Source organism: Moschus berezovskii, chromosome 4 (genome assembly GCF_049115385.1).
Source record: "Moschus berezovskii isolate FMDL1 chromosome 4, NW_MosBer_1.0, whole genome shotgun sequence".
In the NCBI taxonomy this organism is placed as follows: domain Eukaryota; kingdom Metazoa; phylum Chordata; class Mammalia; order Artiodactyla; family Moschidae; genus Moschus; species Moschus berezovskii.
In genome coordinates, this window is record NC_142463.1 from 63,350,838 (window position 1) to 63,369,803 (window position 18,966).

At 35.0% G+C, this 18,966-nt stretch overlaps 1 protein-coding gene across 2 annotated transcripts in view; it reads right to left on the bottom strand.

Annotated features, from left to right (window-relative positions):
• Positions 1 to 5,654: 5,654 nt before the first annotated feature.
• Positions 5,655 to 18,966, bottom strand: part of SYDE2 (synapse defective Rho GTPase homolog 2) — a 40,766-nt gene continuing 27,454 nt past the window's right edge. The window contains exons 5-8 of one of the 2 annotated variants that reach the window (XM_088835449.1): positions 17,169 to 17,350; positions 13,812 to 14,043; positions 8,336 to 8,383; positions 7,621 to 7,758 (exon numbers count right to left, since the gene is read on the bottom strand). In XM_088835449.1, coding sequence (XP_088691575.1) covers positions 8,373 to 8,383; positions 13,812 to 14,043; positions 17,169 to 17,350 — 425 coding nt within the window. In that variant the 3' untranslated portion in view covers positions 7,621 to 7,758; positions 8,336 to 8,372. Of the gene's footprint in view, positions 7,759 to 8,335; positions 8,384 to 13,811; positions 14,044 to 17,168; positions 17,351 to 18,966 lie in introns of both variants that reach the window. The other variant, XM_055402738.2, reaches the window with a different exon arrangement.

The window sequence follows — 18,966 nt, forward strand, 5'->3', positions numbered from 1 at the left end:
AATGGATCCCACCCAGGACATATCTCAGACAGGCTGTTGACAGACCCTTCCTAGCACTGCTAGGAAACCCTTCAGCTCTCTCCATCATCAAGATGAGACTTTCACAAATCTAGATGTAATGTTTTTGTCCCTCCCTGGTGTTATCTATGTGTCCAACATTCAATGCAGTTGTGACTTTGCTTGTGTCCCAATATTTCTGGTACGAAAATTGGATAAAACAGGGACTGTCATTCAGTATTTCCCCAAGTGTGATATGCATGCCAAAGTGTACATTATGAATCTGTTTTAGTGTATTGAAAAAAATATATGAAGTTAACTTGTTTATGACAAATGATTACTGGTTTTCCTTTTATGGTAGCAATATGAAGTTTATAATAATAATAAATTTTAATTTTATTTTATAATAAAATTATAAAATAAATTTAATAGAAAAATGTTTAGAGAAAATAATAAAATAATATTACACATGGTACTTGAATATGGCAGAAATTGTAAAGGTTGTCTGTATAATGTAGGTCTGGGATAGCTAAAAGTAACATGGAAAGGAACACAGGATACCCAAAATATGCATTTTTTCAGAGGATTTTCATAGCAATGGATCTTTCTAACGATGATGAAACCTAGGATTTATGGTGAATTCACATATGACTCTTAGAGGTTAATTATAATCACACAAAGTTTATCTCCAACTCAATTTTTGTGGTGTCCAAAATGACACATTGTGACATGTACTAGAAGTCAGCAACTTACTTTAAAATGTACCAAGAATTAAGACAAAAAAAGAGTGGATACATAGGTACATGATCAAGCAAATACAGCAAAATGCTTAACAATGATAGAAGGTAGGTGGTAAATATGTGAATGTTCACTGTATGATATTCAGCTTTTCTTTATGCTTTAAAGTATTTATAATAAAGTGTTGATGGAAAGAGATATTAACTGGCCTTCTTTTATGTATAGATTGGTTGACTTTACAGGTGAGTTTTGACATTATGTACAGATCAAACATAGACTCATAACCTAGGACAGACGGCCCTTTATGCTCTGACAATTTTCATCTCCCAGGTTTAGACAAGTTGTTTTCACTAATCTAATGATTCAGAGTTGCTCTTAGATTAAAATGTGCACTCACACTGGTGGGAAGGGGGTGGGGTGGGAATGGAGGGGAGGAGTGGGGTTTGGGAGTCAGTCAAGAAGAGACACAAATAGATCCATTTTCCTGAACAAAGGTCAGGAACAAGGGGTTCACTCACTGTTCAGTGTCTGTGGCTGTGAAAAAATGTAAGCTGCAGGCTCATCACTTTCACAAAAACATCTTAGATGTGAAGGTCTTTCCCGTTTCATAATTCAATATCCATTTGTACTTGTCTAAAGCTGGAATTTTAAACTCTCCTTGGAAGAGTTTACTTTGAAGAGTAAAATTTCCAGTCGAAGAAGTGTGTAGAATACTGAGGTCAATACCAAGTTTTCACTACATAATACATCCACTAAGCCAAAAAAGAAAGATTAACTCAACTGACTTAAAAGCATGCCAAAGGCCTTATCAAACAAATAAGGATTAAATTAACACAATTCAGGGGCAATATTTAGGTGTTTTTTTTTTGTCACTTGCTTAAAACAAACACTCGTTTGAGAAAAATGAAAACACTAAATGTAGTTCCTCGCCCTAAAGTGGTCTCTGTTATTCTAATTTTTTTAAAAAAAAGGAATTGTTTATAGTGTTCATTTAACTTTATGAAAATATTTTCTAATAAAGTGAAAAGTAGGTTTTTCCAGTTCTACTAAAAAGTACATGAAAATTAACAGGATATTTTTCATCCCAATTTCTGTAAAGAAATAAATGATTCATTTTAACAAAAGCTTTCTTAGAAACCTTTCTTTCTTATGGTAAGATGTACCTTTTCACACACATATCATTTAAATCATTGTTTCCACTGAACTCTGCAGCACAAAATTACCTAAAATTACCAACCCCCTTATTTTTTAAGTCACTAAATTTTCCCAATGTCATTCTAGTTCCAAAAGAAACACAAATCATTGAAAAAATAAAGGAAACATTATTTTCTTAACCACAAATGATTTATTGATCAGGAGTGAATATTTGAAAAATTACATACACGTTGCGCCTTATAGTGCTTAGTCTTTTCCTGACAAAAGATAAGCATTCTCTAAGAATCCCTTTTTATTCATTCATTTATTAATAATTAACATCTTCAACGTCATAAGTCCTAGGCCTATGGCAAAGAACTAGATACACAAGGTCCCTGTTGCCATGGAAATTACATTCAAGAAGGGTGGGCACAGATAATGATCAAATACACAAGGTACTTTCAGATATTGATAAACGTCTTGATGAAAGTAAGGCAGGAAACATTTTCCAAAGTTATAAATATCTGTAGTTTAATCATATAGTAGCATAACTTTGGGGGCTTGTTACGAGAAATAGAAATCTTTGTCTTCTTCCTCCCCCATTCTCAAAGCAGTTACTGACTACGTTGACATTTAAGCAGAGATGTGAGATGATTAAAAAAGGGCACCCAAGTAAGATCTGGGTGAAGCGCTTTCTAGACACTGGGAATGGCAAGTCCAAAGATCCTTACAGGACTGAGGTCCTCCGTGTTGCTGAAGCACAGGGTGCATGGGAAAAGGTCCAGGAGAGGGTGCGGCTATCTTTTCCAAAGTTTACTTTAGCTTCTGTGGTTGAAATGGATTGTGTTTGTGGAGAGTGTAGAGAGATAGCAAAGAGATGAACTAGGAAGAGACAGAGATGCTGGTGGCTTGGACGAGGGTGTTGGTAGTGACAAACTTCAGTGCACAGAACTGCTGACAGGTTGTGTATAAGGACTAAGAGAATGATTCCAAGTGTGGGGCAACAGGGCGAGATGAAGGCTAGGGAACTGTTGCTCAGGCTGCTCAGCATTTAAATCCCTTTTTTATTTTCATAGAATTTACCTTGGCTAAGTTTCAGAGAAACAATGCTGGCTAACTGCTCTCTGTCTCCTGGACGCTGGGGCAAAATCTGATGCTTCTGTCAGGGACGTTTATCATATTTGAGACTTACTGAATTCAAAGCAAACATGTGGCAAGGAAAGGAGAAAAGAGCATTCCTCTTAGTACCAAATTCCTCAGGTCAGTGAGACTCAAATTAGGACTTAAACATAAAACAGCTTTATCACTGTCCAAGTAGCTAAAGTTTGATGTTCTTAAATTATAAAATCCTAAGCCTCAAAATCATTCTTTGGTCTGAAATTAAATTCTTTCCAGGAACCGAATCACTCCTAACCCTGTTTCTTTAGGGTCCCTGATATAAAGCTACGCGATCTGAAAATTTCCAAAGACAATTACACTGTGGGGCTTTGCTTTCTTGTATTCTTATTCTTACAGTGACTCTATGGGCACCATCGCCAGGTACAGAAGCATTAGTACTTGAGAGTTAATAAGGAATTTATAAAGCATTTCCATAACCACCGTGTTTATAACAGCAGCATCCACTACAAGGAACTCATTTAAAAAACACAGTGTCGTCATATCAATCTTATCTGATAGCAACTCCATCCTTCAGTTGCTCAGGACTTACTCCTTTTGCTCTCAGTCCACTGGCAGATTTCTTTGGCTCCTACTTCAAAATGTATTGAAAATACAATCACTCCTCACCACCTTATTGTCTCCTTGCTGGTCTGAACCACCATCATTCTTGCCTGGATTACTGCAAAGCTGGATGCTAGAAGATAATAGAGAAATGTCTTCAAAGTTCTAAGGAAAATGTGTTTGAACCTAGGACAAGTCCAATCAAAGTGAAGTATGGAAAAGGAATAGAGACCTTGTCAGACGTGCAAGGACTCAAAGTTTATCTCCCATGTGCCTGATTTTTGGGAAGTGGTAGGGCAGAGGGCTACTTATAAATATACTTCAGCAAACAAATCAAAAAAGAAAAAATGAAATTAAGAATACAAAACAAAAAAAGTAGCACATAGGAGTGCAAAGAAAATATATCCCAGGAAGCAGCTAAAAATTGCTAAGCACAAGTTTGATAAAGTTAATTAAGAAGCTTAAAATGATCCCTGGGTTATAGTAAGGAAAATATTTTTCTTCTGTCAAAGAAAAATAAAGGTAATGACACCCTTCAGGAATCCTAGGATGAAAGCTAAAAGTAGTCTGAATGAATTTGGTAATTTAATGACAAAGGAAGTGTAATAGTAAAGTATTCTTCTCTCCAAGAACAAGAAAAGTAATTACTTACTCCAGGAAACATTAAAATCTTCAAAAGCCATTATGAAGCAAATAATACATGATTTAGAGAAACTGATGGCTGTAAGATAAAATATTCCATTTGACCTTTAGTTTGTATTCTGCTTAAATCAGTATACAGACTTTAAGATTGTAAGATTACAATCACATGGTAATATCACCCATGAATATTTCTGCATAATTAGCACAACTGCTTGTTATTGATTAGCAGTTTATAGAATCAATACCTAAATGAAAATCAAAAGTATAGTTTCCCCAAATAACATCTATTAATGATTGATTATATAAACTAACAGTATAACTTAAAGAAGTTGGAGGTAAAGGACAGTAATGAATTGGAAAGAAAGTACCGGGTTGGGTATTTCCACAATGGTAAGAGGTCAAGTGAAGTGAAGTGGCTCAGTCGTGTCCAACTCTTTGAGATCCCACAGACTATAGCCTACCAGATTCCTCCATCCATGGGATTTTCCAGGCAAGAATACTGGAGTGGGTTGCCATTTCCTTCTCCAGGAGATGTTCCCAACCCAGGGATTGAACCCAGGTCTCCCTCATTGTAGGCAGACGCTTTACCATCTGAGCCACCAGGGAAGTCATTAAGAGGTCAAGAGATACTGTTTAAAACTGATGGATCAAAGAATAACTTATTAAAGTCATAGAAGCAACCAAAAGAGAAACCAAAAACTTAAATAAATAAATGAGGAGGAGGAATAGAGTGAAATAAATTGCTTCTCACTCAAAATGGACAGTCAACAGGTACCGCTTAAATGACAAATCAAGAAACAGCAGCAGTAAGCCTAGAGTGACAAAGGCAGTTACCTAACGAATAAAGAGTGTTGTTACCTCTGAGAAGTGAGATTGATGTGGATGGCAGGGAGGAGCACTTTTATTTTTTATTTTCAATCTACTTGAATTGTTTAAAGTCTTTGTTCAGGTACATGCACTAAAATTAAATTTGTTTTCAATTCTAAAAACCATTAGGGCTGGCAGGGGAATGAGAGTTGACTGTCTAACAGTATGGGAAGATTCCAGGAGACTATAAAAAGCAGGTATAAAAACTCAAAAAAGATTTGAAAAGGCCATTTTAAATAAAGGCATATACCTATGGAGTACTTCTAAAACAGCACAGTCAACAAAAGAGATTTATTATGACTGATTTAAACAACCAATGTTTAGTATTTTCCATTAACACTTAAGATGGCAGAGATTAACTTTAAAATTATTAGCATCCAAAATAATGTGTGGCCCTTAAAGTATTGCAGATTTTGGAAAACTCAATTTTGGAAAAAAAATGTTATTACATATATTTATGGATAATATATGATGGTCCAATACTTTAACATGTTCACTTAAAAAGAATGACTTTGAAATAAATGATCCTTAAAAATCATCATAATAATAGCATGACACTGAGGTTATAATGTTTTAATAAAGCTTTTACATTTCTGGTACTAATTCATATAATGTATGTGATATAGCACTCAAAAGGAAGAAGACTGAGGCAGGCTTCTTACAAAATATTTAGGGTACATTTCTTTTGACCATTTCCTCAATAATATATATCTGTCACATATTCTTTTGGCATTTTTCTGAATTATTATATAAAGCTTTAAAAATGAAAGTTTCATATAAAAATAATTATTTTTCTGACTTTTAACAAGTACATGTTCAAATTAAATTACTTGGTATTCCATTTACCAATGTATATTGCATAGAAAGTTAAATACTTTAATATTTAAAAAAAATCAAGAAGTCAGTTTTTTTAATGGCTGCTACATCTTTAACCTGGTAGTTCAAATTTTGTTAATAATTTTAAATTACACATTCTGTAGGTATAAAAGTTTACAAAAAATACACTCCAATTTAATAAAAAAGACTTCTAAGTTTACATGTTCAAACACTGTTGTGATTGCTATAATGTCTATCTTGTAGATATAATTAGTCAAAATAAGTTAATTTTTAAAAATCAATAACGTAGTATTCTGGCAAGATTTCTTTAGAAATAAATGAAGGTAATTATAAAGTCAAAGTTAGATATGTACTATTACAAATAAATATGTTCTAAGTATAATTGTTTTAAAAAGCAGAAGATAAAAATGCATAAATAGGTAAAGATTTTTAAATTGAAGTCACCAGTGCAGAAATCTTGGCACTTAATCCCTTAAAATGTTAGAAGATTTCAATTTAAAGGATGACTTCTCACTGGGGATACTGTGACTTTCTGTAAGTCAAAAATGAAAGTCATTTTTTCTATTTAGATGTTCCTAGTGTTTTGGTTCAAGCGTTTCTAAGCAACTCCTCCTTTAACTTAAATGTTCTTACCCTGAAAAAGACATTTTTAAGCTAACGATTTTGGCCTCATGACATATACTTTAAAGATACACGTGATTTTACAGCCAATCCTTCCCCCCATTCTAATGTCTATACATATATGCGCTGATAAATATATACATATATTGGGGATTACAAAAATACTTATTTTTTAAGTTTAAATAATTACTGAATGTTAACACAGAATACATTAATATTTGTATAATTTTACTTTATAAAAAGGTTTTCTTACAGCAGCATTTGCATTGTGAATGAAATGTGATGGAACGATGTTGCAGTGTGCCTGGATTCATACTGCAAATCAGACGGAGCAGCTGCATTCCTTCCACTGGAAGGAATGTCTGTTTCAGAAAAGCAGTTCCTATAAAGTACAAAAGTCTTGAGGGGCTAATAACTTATATGAACCTTAGAAGTGCATTTTAAACTTATACCCATAGCATTGGCAAGATTTTAAAAAATACCCACAAGAAGTCCAGGTTATCTTTAGCTCAAGAAAAATTCCTTAATGAAATAAGTAAAAATTATGGTAATGAATGGTGTTTTTTGAATTACATGAACTTGTTAGAAAATAACTGAAGGTTTCAAGAGTAAAAAATTTAAAACATCACTGTGAGAGACACAAGACAGTGAGAAAGATGGACGTGAAACATAAGACGTTATGAAAAAGCAAAAACTCTCAACCTTAAACACTCATATTAAACTTGTTTTTGTTGAGTTCACGCTCCAGATTTCCAATCAAAGTATCAATACTTTCTTGTAGATCTTTGAGATTGACTTTTTGGTCCACTCTAGACTCAATTGTCTGCACTGTCAAATACGTCTGAAATGTGCACTCTTTGGACGGAGGAGTTGGCTGTTCAATCACGATATCTGGCTCATATATTTTGCTACAGTTTTCTCCATTTTCTCTGTCTTCTGAAGGGACATCATCATAATCCACAGTATTTAAATTTTCTTTCGTATTTAAAAAGTAGTTTTCTCCACAGCTGCTCCAGTCTCCTGCATAACGATTACTGAGTGGACTGTCTAGTCTGGTTTGCTTTGGCCTGAGTACTCTTGACGATTCAGTACCACTCAAATTTAACAAGTAAGGTCGTTCTTTCTTCCGCCTCAAATAATTTAGAGAAGACTTCTGCTCTGGGAACAAATTGTCTGCTGATTCTTTGATAGTTAAACGTTGCACTAGGAACAAACAATTGATTTGCTTTAGTGACAGTAATCCAACTTAATCCAATTTAAAAACACAGAGCTGAAGATAAGCTATTTAATAATCAGGTACAAACATGCATTACAACAAACACATGCACACTACCAAAAGAAAGCATTCCATAACTATTTTTTCTATCACCAGACATAACCAAAATTAGGAACAGAAGCCAGTAGAACGTTCAGTGGTGCTAATTCATGCTACATCACAACATCCCAAAATAAATCAAATTTCTAAGTTGATTAACTTTCTGTGCAAGTTAATTAATATCTAGCTGTAATTCAAACAGTGGCTAAGCTGGTACATTCTTTTAAATTAAAAGCTACAGCAAAAAGCAGGCAAGGCATGTTTGTGTATAAACAAAACAAAAGTTTCTTTATCTGCAAATATCTAAATGAGGCCAAGGCATCTAAAGTGCTCAGTCTTAAAGTTCTAATCTTTGTGGGGTTTTTTTGCAATTCTACTAGCAGCAGTGTCATAATTTACTTGACTTTAAACAGCCAAATTTCACTTTGATAAAATGCATAAAATCTAGACTTGTCCACTTGTTACCTGAGTTTGATTATACAGCATTAGCTAATAACAGTCTTCATTTATTGCCTGAAAATAGTACAGATATTTTATTTTCCCATTCTGGTTAGGAATCTAACAATCTCAAATAACATTCCTCATATTTAGACTAATTCCTTCTATTATTAATAGTATGCATTGCACTGGCCAAACAGATTAGCAGGGAGACACACATTATTTCATAACAAATCAAGGCTTTACAGCTTACTCTTTTGTGTGTACTGAACAAAACACTTGTCAAATGGACTTAATTTAAATGTTGAGGCACAGCTATTAAAAAATTGTCCATAATGCCTTTCTACTTCTGCTTGTTTATTCTCCATTAATAAGTGCCTCTCCATTTATATACTTCCCTTCACTAAGATAAAGGGAACATATAATCAGTGACAACATACCAATTTTACACTCTCCAACATATTCATTTCCTACTGAATAAAATAAGATAATTAAAGAATAATACAGACATGTATATGGTTCTAGTTTTCCAGATGTACAGTGATTTATATAACATTTTCAGAGATTGAATGATTTTTTAACTTAGATTTTATTAAAACACTTGATAACTGTATATAGGTATGTTTTTAACATTTCTGTTTACCTGCATTTTTATGATGGCTAGTACATATCACTATGAATAGCTAAAAGCTCTTGATCTAAAATTTTCTACAAAAAAAAAGGTCTGATATTTACTTTAAAGGACTGTGTGTGTTAGTCACTCAGTCGTGTCCAACCCTTTACAACTCGTGGACTGGAGCCCACCAGACTCCTCTGTCCATGGGATTTTCCAGGCAAGAATACTGGAGTGGGTTGCCATTTCCTCCTCCTGGGGATCTTCCCAACCCAGGGATCGAACCTGGGTGTCTCCTGTGTCTCCTGCATTGCAGGCGGATTGTTTACCCACTGAGCCATGAAAGGAATGGCGATTATTTACTTTAACTTGATATTTAAAACAGTATTAATAGAGAGTGCCATATGGCATTGCAGAATGGATATCTAAATATTTTCACTGTTTAATTATTCATCCTTCTACTGAAGATGCTTGTCCTGAGTCTCCTTGCTTTTTCCCCTTCATTGGCTGTGCTGTTCTATTCTCAGTGCTTATGTGTCATGCCTGTTGTTTTTGCCAACCCATTACAGTACTAGGCTAACCTTGAGGTCATCTGGTTTGTGATCCAACCAGAGTAAAACATTTTTGACTCTTTGTTGACCTTGTCTTAATTTGTCTGTATTTTCCGACATTCACCTGCAAAAACCCACATTTATTTTGTTGCCAGCTGCTTAAAGTTGCTTAACCAAGTCCCTGTTCAAACATTATTTTTTCATTTTCTTAGAAAACATTTAAGAAAACAATTTATAATATTTTATATCTCTGGTGGCTCAGACAGTAAAGAATCCACCTGCAGTGCATGAGACCTGGATTAGGAAGATCCCCTGGAGAAGGGATTGGCAACCCACTCCAGTATTGTTGCCTAGAGAAGTCCATGGACAGAGGGTCTGGCGAGCTACTGCCCATGGGGTTGCAAAGAATCGGACACAGCTGAGAGACTAACACTTTCTTTCGAAAAACCAACTATAGCATTTTATATCTTTTAGACCACAATTTCTACAAAATCAACTTTACTAGCTTTTTAAACTACTGGTGGTGAAACAGGTTTCCTATTACATATGCAGATAAAATGGTTAATTTTACCCCCCAAAATTCTGGTTTTCCTAGCACAGCTGATTACCCACCTTCAAAAGAATAAGATGAAAATACAATCTAGAAAGTTGTTAAAAAATTCTCAAAATATAATAATTACTAAGGAGCATAATTTTCTTATTTTCTACCAATAGATTTATATTTTTAATCACCACTCTACTAGCTTTTTATCTATAGTATAATTAGCTTGGGCATAATTACTTAATAGAATATATTGGGTATATAGTTGTTGCCAAGTATTCTGTTATAACCTGGAAATGTAGAGGTAAGCAAAATGTAGTCCTTGACCTCATGAAGCTTAGTCTAGTGAGAAAAATGAACCAAAAAGAATTAGGGAAGGAATTCCCTGGCAGTCTAGCAGTTAGGACTCCAGTACTCTCCCTGCCAAGGGCTCAGGTCAATCTCTGGCCAGGGAATTAAGATCCTACAAGCAGCACAGCCAAAAAAAAAAAAAAAAGAATTAGGGAAAACTGATAACTCTTCCAAAAACAAAAGCCCAGTCCCAAATCTATTCGTCATAGAAAATTTGATGTAGCAAACAGCTGGTCTAAGAATTGTACATTCTCTAAAGCTGTTTTCCTATCTATAAAGTGAAAGGGTAGCCTATCATTAATTTTCAATATTCTTAAGACAGCAAACTAATGTTTTTTAAAAGCAACTACCTTCTAAAAACCCAGTACATAAAAATGATGAAAAGAAGACTGTTTTGATCAAAAGAGAAACATGTTTCCATTTTGCTCCCTCACCTGCTGCCAATCTGGCCCCAAAGCTGCTTCCAAACAACTTAGGGTTTTGCCAAAAGAATCTGAAAAGCCACTGGCAGGCTGACTTTTAACTTTCAGTGCCAGTATACCAGGGTTCTAACTGATCACTTTGAAGACAAGATTTTTCAAGAAGAAAAGCTCAAAGTAAATTATATTCAAATTATTAATATAAAGTAAATTATGCTGCCCAAAATTAAAAAAACAAAAAGTTAAGGAAGTAAAAAAGAAGGAAGGTAGGCAGGAAAGGGTGGAACCAATTGTTTTTATTTCTGGAGTAGGGTAAATACCAACAAGAAAAATAAATGGGATACACATAGCAAGGACAGTCACTCAGCAAGTAATATGCCATGGCCCATTCTCTATGTCACCACCAATTTTCTCAGGCTCAGTAAGTGCACTGTATCTACTTGATTTGTGCCTCTTCTTGAATCCAAAAGCAAGTGAGTTAGTAGGCATAACTAACTCCTATTTCCTCTCAACTTTCTGCCCTGTTATATACTTTGTCTGAGGTATTATAACTGAAGAAAAATAACAAGTTATAGACAAGGGGGCAGCTATTTTTCAATCCAACCACACAAACCTTTGGAATAAGGTGTTATACACTCAGACACAATTGCTTAAGGTTGTTATTGAAATACTGTACAGTGAATCTCAAATCTGAACCTTTTTTTTCTATAACATACAACATAAATTTTTGCTCCTAAATCCAACACTAAGATGACTGTTACAAAATAATGGAATGACATTAACCTCTGATACAGAATTAATGATAAAAGACCTCAGATACTGGTAATAAACTTAATATCTCCAGGCAAGCAAACTTTCATTTGATTAGCATAAGATAGCTCCTTTCCCAATTCTTCATGTTTATTAAAATTAAAACAGTTCCAGGAAAAGCTAGGAAACACACATTTAAAACCTGATCCCTTATGTTGGGTACCAAATGTAGAAATCAGACTAATTAATCAGAAGATCTTCATTCAGCACTTTTAACTAATAAATAATACATGCGAACTCAGCTAAAATATAATTTGAAAATGATTTTTTAAGCCTGTATTTAAAAGAAAACAAAAATATTAACTTTCCAAATTGAAAAGTTGAAATTTTTTATTAGCGTAATTTTTAATTCACTTTTTAAAATTAGTTTTTTAAAAGACTAAATCAAGCAATCCTTTATACTCTGTGTTTTTTTTAAATATGTATTTATTTATATTCATTTATTTTTGGCTGTGCTGGGTCTTCCTGCCACACATGGGCTTTCTCTAGCTGCAGCGAGCAGGGGCTACTCTCTAGTTGTGTTGCTTGGTATTTCTCACTGTGGTGGCTTCTCTTGTCTCAGAGCATGGGCTCTAGGGTATGCAGGCTTCAGTAGCTGTGGCTCGAGAGCTCTGGAGCACGGGCTCAGTAGCTGTGACGTATGGGCTTAGCCGCCCTGAGGCATGTAGAATCTTCCCAAACCAGGAATCAAACCTGTGTACCCTGCATCGGCAGGCGGATTCCTAGTCGCTGACTCACCAGGGAAGTCTCAGTCCTTTGTACTTTATTTAGTCTGTCCTTCTCATATACATTCCCTGGTGGTTCAGAGTGTAAAGTGGCTGCCTACCGGGTTCGACCCCTGGGTCGGGAAGATCCCCTGGAGAAGGAAATGGCAACCCACTCCAGTGCTCTTGCCTGGAAAATCCCACGGACTGAGAAGCCTGGTAGGCTACAATCCATGGGGTCGCAAAGAGTCGGACACGATTGAGCGACTTCACTTCACTTCTCATATACATTAACAAAAGAGTTGTTTTTGTTGAATGGCTAAGTTGTGTCCAACTCTTTTGTGACCCCATGGCTCCTCTGTCCATGGGATTTCCTAGGCAAGAATACTAGAGCAGGTTGCCATTTCTTTCTCTAGGGGAACTTCCCGACTCAGGGATCAAACCCACATCTCTTGCACTGCAGGCAGATTCTTTACCACTGAGCCACCAGGGAAGACTAATAAGCACATTTACTGAGGACTGACTTTATGCTAAACTCTCTGCTCATTTCCTTAGATCCTTTATGCCAGTCTTCACAACAACCCTAAGGTAGGCACTATTTATAGAGAAGCAAACTGAGGCTTAAGAAAGTTTGCCTGAAGCCACACTGCTGGTGAGTGCCACAATTGGATCTGAATCCCAGCCTGACTCCAGGGTCCAGACACTTTTAACACTGTGTACTATCCTTAGCATTGAAGTACCTTCACACTTGGTCCTATGCAGGATAGGGGAGGCAAGTGGGAGTTACTATCAGGTAAGAAAATTTTAGAACCTAAATATAGGGATCCTTTATAAAACATTTAATTAAATACATATTCCTTTTAGCTGTGAAAATACTTAAGAGATGTTAGGAAAATAATTGTCAGCCTTTTCTTATTGAATACGGGATGGGCGAGAAAAACTGAAGGTAATTGTCCACTCAAGCCTAGATAATTGAAGAATGATCATGAATACATGAAAGATGTCAGGAAGAACTGATTTAAGTAGAACAATGAATTCTGCTTTAAATCAGTTGAACTAAAAATGACAACGATAAAAATATTAATATTTACTGAGTACCTATATGTGCCAAGAGCTGTGCTGAGCACCTTATACACATATTTTTTTAAATTTAATCTTCCTATTAATTCTATAAACATATTACTAACCCACATGACAAAAAGTGATACTGAGGCTCTAAAATGTTACTGAAGTTGCCCACAGTCAGACTAATAAGGGATACAATCAGGATTCAAACCCAGAGCTGACCAAATCCAAAACGTGCACACTGATCTCTATGTCTACAACAGTATCAGCAAAAGCAGAAAATTTAAATGGAGAAATCTCAAGGGCAGGTTATCAATTCGTACTATTTTAAAAAGCAAAATCTAGAAAAGATTTTCTTCAACCACACATGGGCATATTTAATGATTAGCTAATTCTATCATTGTAGAGATATCATTGTAAGAGAAACATAATTCCACTGAATCATTTACCTGGCCAGAGTTGAAGTAAGTAGTGAAGAACTTCAATATGTTTTTTAAAATCCAAAGCAGTTGCAAGTTCCTCGGAATCAGTAAAGACTCTGTTGTTATGGGTGGAAGTCTCTTGCCTCTGACTTAATAATACTGGTCCAAAGCACACAGCCAAGTTCTGGCAGGTCATCTTATTCACATCATGATAAGAAGCCACCAATTTCAAATGATCCAACAACATCATTAGAGTTGCCTAAATTGAATTAAATTGCGCTTAATACAGTCAAACAGGGATAAACTCAAGGACACAAATATAGACAAATAACCTGTCACTTTTTAGAAGGTTATTTCAAAGATTTGCTTTTAAGCTGGATGTTTGGAACTTGAAACACATTTTTTTTTTAATAAAATGTTACACAGGACACTTAGGTTTTGACAATATAATTTGATTCACTGAATGGTTAAAATATACATTATCTAAAATGCTCATGAATGAATTCCAAATTTTAGCTGGAGTTTCTTAGAAAATATGCCATCAACTTTTTCCTCTCTTCCCTTCTCTAAAAAGATAACAGCAAAAGCTGTAATGAAACGGGGATTAGGGTAGAATGTTCTTTTTTAAGTTTTAAAACAGCATGAATTTATTCTCTGATAGATCTAGAGGCCAGAAGTCTGAAAGGAGTCTCAGGGAGCTAAAATCAAGGTGTCAGCAGGCAGGGCACACTCCTGAGGAAGCTCTAGGGAAGAATCTGTTTCCTTGTCTTTTCCAGAGTCTAAAGCTATATTCTTTACAGTCCTCAACTCAGGGATTCTTCCATTTTAAAAACTAACAATATAACATCTTCTGATTCTGCTTCCCTCTGTTTTCATCACATTGTTTCCTCATCTGCCTGTGGTCAAATCTCCCTCTCCCCGTCCCTTATAAGGATACTTGTGATTACATTTATGATCTACCTTGATAATCCCAGATAATCTCTCCATCTCAAGATACCTATCTGTTTGTTTTGGCATGCAGGATCTTAGTTTTCATACTATGTCACTTTTTATGTAAGAAAGAATGGGAAATGAGAAAACCTACGTGTATCTAATCATTTGTACAAACAGAAATACAGAAAGCATAAACAAAAAACTAATAAGATTAGTTTAATCTATAGTTGGCTAAATAATGGCCACCAAAAATATCCACATTTTTGAAGATATCATTAAATTAGGTATCCTGAGGGAATTCCTTGGCAGTCCAGTGGTTAGGACTCCCCACTTCAACTGCAGGAGTCGCAGAATGTTCATTTTTAAGTTTAAATCCTGTAGTCATAAGTAGGGGGCATCATCTTAAAATCTAGGTTACCATGGCCAGGTTCTATTGTGATTCAGATTAGGAAGAAAGCCAATGCACTTCTTAATTAGTAAATATTTTAAGTAGACAAACAATGGAAAAGGGAAGCATAGAAATAAAAAAATAGAGATGAAGAATAGAAATGAAAAAAATCATTGAAAAAAAACTTTTTTAATCCTTGAAGAAACCTGTAAGGGGAATTTGTTTAAGAAGTGAATGGTTATTTAAGTTTAAGCAATTATGAAAATAAATGGTGTTTTTAATATACTGGTATATGATCAGTCATTTAACAAAATAAGCATGTAATTTCCTCTTCATAATTGAAGAAATAAATACGAATAATAACCTGTAACTTTTAAAAATTATTTTAAAAAATTTAAATGACATATTATCAATATTTCTGGAGCCAAAAGTGACAACTGGATTTAGTGATTAGAAAGTAATTAGTAACCTCGACAAAAACAGATCCACAGAGATGGGTAGGAAACCAGATAACAGTTTGTTGAGTAGTAAATGAGTGGTGAAGAAGTGATAACTGCCAAAACAAACATTTGCTCAGTGTCTGTCTATGAAGGGAAGGGATCAGGAGCAAAATGGATCTAGAGTAGACTACAGTTGATATTCTGAAATCAAAACCAGTCACACACTGGTTAACACAGTTAACACACACAAATGACTGGTTAAATATATGAGGCTCAATCTCAATAGCAAACCAAGAAATGCAATCTAAAATAAGAATTTTTTTTGTCCTTGAAATAAGATCAGCCAAAAAATGCAATTGTTATGTCCCTTTTGAAAAGTAATATGAAAACATGTACTAACAGCCTCAAAATGTTCACAACATTTAAATCAGCAATTTCACTCTGAAATTCTAATCTAAATAAGTAATTCTAACTGAAAAGAAATCTGTGGACAAATATATACAAATAGGTTCAAAACTTAAATTTTATACAAATAATAATAAATTGTCAAATCCATTCAATGGAATACTTTGCAGCCTTTTTAGAAAGAATATTAACAGCATGAGCTTTAAGGCCAGAAAGGCCTAGATTCATATGATAGACTATAACACCCCAAAAGCTATATAATCTTGGGCAAGTGATTTAAATTCCCTGACACTCGAGTCTTCACTCATAAGCAAAATGATACATAATTTTACTTTATATTGATGAAGGAACAATTCTACCCCTTCACCCCACCCTTCTTCTTCTGCCTACCTCTTTGTAGCTATTCCTCTCTCCCACCCAAAGGAACAGAAATTCCTAATCTAACTGGACAGAGCACAGGCCATTCAGGTGACTAAAATAAACTAGTGAATGAAGGTACTGGGCTTAAAGTATTTCTGTCCATTCTTGGACCTTCCGCTCTCACATGATAAGAAATACAGGCAAAGTTGGCCTCATCTGGATAAGCCTGGCCATATTTCTTTCCCTTATTCTCCCTTTTGTTCTAAGGAACAACAGCTAAATTTAGGCTAAGATTAGTTCTGCAAGCCCAGTCATCCTCTCTCTCCTGCAGGCATACCGGAAGATACTGGTATGAGATTTAGATCGTGGGAAGGGGGCAAATGCGGAGAGACACGGAGGAAGGAAAGAGAGGTGGTGAGCGCTAAGTCATGTACACAAAACAGTTACCATATTTTAAAAATACTATTAATAAAAGGAAATAAGCGAAAATGTTAATTACATTGCCTTTAGATACTGATAATTATAATATCCATTCTTCTTTTCTATATCTTCCTAACTTTTAATTATAAACATATCATTTTAATAATAAGATAACAATACTCTTTTAAAACTTATCAGGAGTATTCATGCCTAGGTTAATATCACATGTCAAAGAGATAAAATTGTTTTCTAGATTTATTCTATTTAAGAAGCAGTTTCTAGATTTACACTGTTTAGTCTTTAGCAAAGGTAGAGCTAAAATTCATTAGTGCTACAAATGTCAAATAACTAAGAAATTATCTGTAGCTCTGAAGCTAAGTACTCAGTTCATTAAGTATATGCTTTATTTCAGGAAGAATGTATATCTATGGTGCTTACCTTCTCAACGTCAGGCAGACAATCCAGAAGGCCAAAAGTGTACTGAGAATCACCTGGATCATTCTCACAACCATTTGATGACATTTTCAAAGGATTTTTTGCCATTGCATCTAACACAGCCTCATAAAGCTGCTTTGTTATCAGAGGAGAAGGAAGTTCTCTTAAATAATCCTTAAGAACACCTTCAGAAACCAAACAAACCAGAAATAGATGTCAATTAGTCTTTAGAGTGAAATAATAAAAAGCTGTGGTGAATTTTTTTTCAAAGTATCATTATAGTGAACTTTTAACATTCTGAGAACAATAAAAGCAGAAATGTAAAAAGTATTGTAACAAAACACTTGCAATTTGTATTCTTAGAAATTACTTCATTAATTGACTTTGTTTTGAAACCATGCTAATAAATAGGACATGCATAATATCCAATATCATATATATTAGGTTTGTTCATAAAGTAAATTCCTTTTATAAAAAGCTCCTTTACGTGCATATAAAACAAAAGAAAATAAGGCATACTAATATTAACTGTAAATTATTCCAATTATATGGGTTTTTAATTTCCAGACTTTTCATAAACCCTTGTAAATAAGTGAGCTATATAAATGCAATTCCTCATAAATACAGAAGATATGGCTTAAACACACATACTGAATAGTCTGGATAATCTCCAATGCTATCCTATGAGAGAAAAAAATCATTTCAAAAATCAAAACCCAAGAACAGAAAACAACAAATGTGTCACTATAATAGGAATGATTGGTAAGTCTATTTCAAACACACCACAAATAGTTATGAATTGAGAGGCGATATAGCTATAGCAGAGCAAACAGGAAAGGTCAACAGCTGTTACATATAAGGAAGGTAGGTTAAGATACTAGCAACAGGATAGAATGTGATCACAGGAAAAACATTGACATTTCTGACAGCAAAAACCTAAATATAGACAACACTGATTTAGAAGATGCTCTCAGCTTAGCTGAGAACTTAGTTTGAGGGCTTAATTTGAACTTAAGTGAAAGTGAAAGACGCTCAGTCATGTCCAACTCTTTGCGATCCCATGGACCATACAGTCCATGGAATTCTCCAGGCCAGAATCCTGGAGTGGGTAGCCTTTCCCTTCTCCAGATCTTCCCAACCCAGGAATCGAACCCAGGTCTCCCACATTGCGGGTGGATTCTTTACCAGCCGAGCCACAAGTGAAGCCCAAGAATACTGGAGTGGGTAGTCTATCCCTTCTCCAGTGGATCTTCCCGACCCAGGAATCAACCCGGGATCTCCTGCATTGTAGGTGGATTCTTTACTAACTGAGCTATGAGGAAAGCCCAATTTGAATTTAAACATGATCATAAAGGAAGTTTCCCATCTGATAAATCTTTTAAATTTTGATAACACTATGGCTCATAAGAATTCTTGGCAGGAAATTCAGGTTCAATTCCTGGGTTGGGAAGATACCCTAGAGAATGAAATGGCAACCCACTCCAGTATTCTTGCCTGGGAAATCCCATAGGCAGAGAAGCCTGGTGGGCTACAGTACTTGGGGTTCCAAAATAGTCAGATGTAACCAAACAACACAACAATGGTTCATTAGTTTCTTATGCATCCTTCCAGCTTTTGCTTATGCAAATATAAATATTAATAACATATTACTATTTGTTTTCCTTTATTACATAAAAGACGGCATATATACTTATTCATTTAACATTTTATCCTTGCTGCATGCTGTGCTTAGTCAGTCATATCCAACTCTTTGCGACCCCATGGACTATAGTCTGCCAGGCTCCTCTGTCCATGGGAATTC